Source organism: Bufo bufo, chromosome 6, assembly GCF_905171765.1.
Source record: "Bufo bufo chromosome 6, aBufBuf1.1, whole genome shotgun sequence".
In the NCBI taxonomy this organism is placed as follows: Eukaryota; Metazoa; Chordata; class Amphibia; order Anura; family Bufonidae; genus Bufo; species Bufo bufo.
Window position 1 is genome coordinate 428,435,851 of NC_053394.1, and position 4,052 is coordinate 428,439,902.

The 4,052-nt window shown below is 42.8% G+C and overlaps 1 protein-coding gene across 1 annotated transcript; it reads right to left on the bottom strand.

Annotated features, from left to right (window-relative positions):
- Positions 1–1,013: 1,013 nt before the first annotated feature.
- Positions 1,014–3,795, bottom strand: LOC121005815 (protein kinase C delta type-like). The gene is made up of 8 exons (XM_040438577.1): positions 3,474–3,795; positions 3,194–3,282; positions 2,895–3,065; positions 2,555–2,646; positions 2,244–2,445; positions 1,940–2,131; positions 1,694–1,822; positions 1,014–1,247 (listed from the first exon to the last, which is right to left on the bottom strand). Exons 1-8 carry the CDS (start codon positions 3,793–3,795, stop codon positions 1,014–1,016), a joined length of 1,431 nt encoding a protein of 476 aa, XP_040294511.1.
- Between the last annotated feature and the right edge of the window lie 257 nt (positions 3,796–4,052).

Genomic DNA, 4,052 nt, shown 5'->3' on the forward strand with positions numbered 1-4,052 from the left:
ATGCAGGAGGAGAGATCCTCATAAATTTGGTAGCAGGAAAGGCTGAGATTAAGCCGGATTGTAGTGCTGGAAGCGGAGCTCCTCAACTAAGCAGCCAGCGCCATCAGCGTCCAGGCAACGCCCCCCACTTGTTATATTTTTTTTTGTGGAGGTGAGGTGACAAAAACAGCAATTCCATCATTATTTTTAACAATATTTTTACAGCGTTCACCGCGCATGATTAGTAACTTGATACCTTTATAGATCAGGTTGTTACGGAGGCAGCGATACCAATTATGTGTAGTTTTTTTATTTTTTAATAACTTATAAGTGAGTTATATGGGTTATATGCCATACATGCCATTTGGACGTAGGGTTGTGTCCAAATGCGTGAAGGGGTTAATATGCCTGGCATATATTTCTATACTTTTTTTATAGCTACTTTTTATTTTTTTTAAAGGGGTTGTCCAGTATCATTAATGGAGTTTTCTGGAAGGGACATGTTTTAACATAGAGACACTGTATCGAGACAAGTCTTATTAGACTTGTATGCTCTCCATTAAAGACAAACCAATGACTGTAGAGTCTAAGGATTCGTTAGATATAAGATAATCACGCTACTACCAGATGATGGTGAATGGTACTGTTTATTTTTTATTGGTGGTAAATGTCCTCTTCGGTCCCTCTATGCCACTAGTGGATGGTGTGATTAACACTGAGGGCAGAGTCCAACAAGTTACCATTTTCTTGTTGATGTTGTTATCCGTTGGCGCACAGGAGAGGAAAAACCCCCTGTGGAGGAAACCTCTAGGGAACCATGGCGTAAGGACTACCCTTCCCTTGGGTACAAGAGGCAGCTTGTGGACTAGAAGCGCTGGCGGTCAATTCATTGATTCGTGGAAGAATCTTCATCAACTTCCTGCTGCTTCTCTGCTCCTGCTACTCTGCAGGTTATGACCCTCAGGTTACTCCTAGTGACAGTTGGAAATGAAACTGAAGGACCAGGACTGTTATATCACAGTACCGATAAGTTGTCAGGAGAGTACATAGAGGTCAGAGGTTGGAATTTGAGGCTCATACAAGGACAGCAATTCTCGGTGGATTTTCCTGGTGAGTGTAATGTCATCAAGAGGCTCTGCTATAACATGATGGTTTTCTCCCACTGATCTATTGTGGACATCTGTATATATAGTGGAGCTGCTCACTTCCAGTGGTTTATCCTCCTCCAGATCCTGTGAACGATCTCTCTCACAATTCTGCCAAATGTTCTGCCAAGAGATAAAATAGCATTGTAATAGTGGTAACCATCTGCACTTTTACCCTGTAGACCCATCAGCAGACTATAAGCTTCCATCAGTGAATGGACTTCACACCACACTCTGCTGATAGAATTACAGGTAATGGAGGGAACTTTCAATAATGCCCATATTTCCCTCTCATTTACGATGACCCACCTGCGATGACGTATGACAGGTTCTTGTATTGGCTTTATGACCTGCCATCTGGCATTGGCAAAAGTGAATCCACAGAATAGCTTTTGATCTTTATCCGCCATTGGTGGCTTATTGGCTTCGGTGGAGGATAGGACATCATTTATTTTTTTCGATGTCATCACTGGTGGCTGTGGAGAGAAGATCCAAGATCCTGTATTTAACAAGAAAGGGCACAATGGAACTTTACTACTACCCACATATTCCCTGGATCCTGTACTTACTGGTCCTGGTTGGAATGGTGGACAAGCTGCTGCTTCCTCTATATCTGTCCACTCGATGTCCATGAAAAATGGATGTTCCCTGATGTTACATACCGCTAACTGGCGACTCTCTGGTGACTTGATTAAGAGCTGGAAAAAAATATATTGAAGACATTTCAGAATTGTAGATCACACTTTCCAATGTAGTCCCTAGTTTTCAATGTCATATTTAGCCGCTGTTGTACTGCTATATATTTTTATACTCACCCTCTCTATGAGGTCTCTGGCTTGTGGGTCGAGTCGTTTTGGGTAGGTGGGAAAATCGTTGATCAGTGACTTCTGAATTTTTTCCGGAAATATACTGGCAGAGAATGGATATTTGCCACTAGCCATCTGATATATCGTCACACCAGCTGAGAACCAGTCCACTGCCGTGTTGTAGGGCTTCTCGAGAAGAATCTGTAGAAATATCAGGTTGACAATAAAAAAATAAGAGCATTGTCCAGAGCAGCAGAAGTTATGGAGATGTCCAGCCCTATGCACAATGAGAAGCACATAGATGATTCCTCACCTCGGGTGCCATGTAGCTAAGAGTTCCGGCATATTGTGAGATCTTCCTTTCCCCAAAGATGTTCATCACGGCAAGACCGAAATCGGCAATCTTCAAGTGACCGGCGCTGTCCATTAAGATGTTTTCTGGTTTTATGTCTCTATGTATGATGCCTCTGTTATGGAGAAACTGCAGCCCACAGATGATCTCAGCTGCAAAAAATCTGATCACAAAAAAAGAGAAAACATCAACATTGAGACCAATAAGTGATATAAAGATGGATGTTCCTGACAACTATTGTCTTTATCTAAGATATCTATGTTCTGCCTTACCTGGTGACTGGAATGGTGAATGGGGCTTTGGCATGTATGAGGTCACCTAGGTCTCCTCCGCTGAGAAACTCCATGATGAAGAAGGCATAGTCCTGTGATAAAGATAGAGCATATCATGTAAGTTTCAAAAAAACTTAACTATGGAATATTAGAGTGCATATATATACCCTGCTTTGGAGATGTTATGCTTCTCAAGTAGAAGAAGCCAGAGGCTCAGGTTGACCTACCATCATAGTGCAAGTCTTGGAACTCATTTAAGTACAACAATGTTGGCAAAAGTAGGATGGGGTTGGAAAGAACTGACCTACTCACAAAACCCAGTAGTGAATAAGACTCTTACCTTGGTCTGGAAGGTGGCATAAGCATGGGTGAATAGTGGACTTTTCCCAGTCACCTCCAGGACCTGTCGCTCAATCAGAACGTTGTTACTAAAGTTCTGAAGCAGGACCCTCTTCTTCACCAGCTTCACTGCCAGTTGTTGTTGGCAGTCGGGATGTGTGGCCAGCATGACCTAGAGGAGACAGAACATTAGAACTTGAGGAACGGCGCATCCTGCCATGAGAAGACGTGAAATCTTGATTTTGCTATAGTCATATTACTACACATAAGGAAAAAGTGACAACAACTCCTGATACTTACTTTACCAAAACCACCCTCTCCAAGAATTTTATGGAAGGTGAAGCTTTCCAGTCCAGTCACAATGATGGGGGTTTCTGCTGGGGTTGTCACTGGTAGAGAGAAGAGACATTATAGTTAATATTCCTGCGTTTGGCCTCCAATAGTAATTACGTTATGAGAGGATAAGAGTTTTATGGGGCATGAAAGACAAAAATGCTCATTAATCATGTTCATAAGTGGGCAAACCCATTGATACGTTATTGGGGGATATTGGCTCTAGGTGTCTTAGATCTGCACTCACCTGACAGCTGTTCCATCTCAGTGTTATAGGATGTGCTTGGTCCATCTTCAGCTTTTCCCCCTGTCTTTTCTCCCCTCTTCCTCTTTTTTAGGATACTCTCCTGTATAGGGCTTCCAGGTCTTTTCGAAGCCTTGATCATTTTTTCTTTGCCGCCATCTTTCGCCTTCTCTGATGTTTCTATTCTCCTCCTCTTATTTGGCGGCTGAACTCTCCTCTTTCTCTTCCTTTTTCTTTTTTTGGGAAGATTCTTTGGAATCTCCATGTTCAGCCCATAGATGTCACTGGGTTGAGGAAGGTCCTGTGCGCCTTCAGCGCGTTCCATGATGACACTTGGAACGGCTTGGCTTACAGGCCCTCTTTTCTGGTCTTTGAACAAAACCAAAATTTGCTGAGCGCAAGTAAAAGTCGCCTTCACCCGTCAAGTGATGAAGAAATATGGCCGAAAGTCAGGCTGCAGAAAGCTAGAATCAATTGTTATATGACATCACAAAGGCATCTGTGACATCACCACATTCTAAAGGTCACATGACTTTACAGAGATACCAGTGTCATGGCTGGCTGTCAAAGGTGACATGACAT

Excerpts from the sequence above, each read along its gene's own strand:
- LOC121005815 (XM_040438577.1), bottom strand. The coding sequence starts at position 3,795 with ATGGAACGCGCTGAAGGCGCACAGGACCTTCCTCAACCCAGTGACATC. Across the intron at positions 2,647-2,894 it reads ATGCCACCTTCCAGACCAAG|GACTATGCCTTCTTCATCAT; the intron begins GTAAGAGTCTTA and ends TCTTTATCACAG. Across the intron at positions 2,446-2,554 it reads TTCACCATTCCAGTCACCAG|ATTTTTTGCAGCTGAGATCA; the intron begins GTAAGGCAGAAC and ends TTTTGTGATCAG.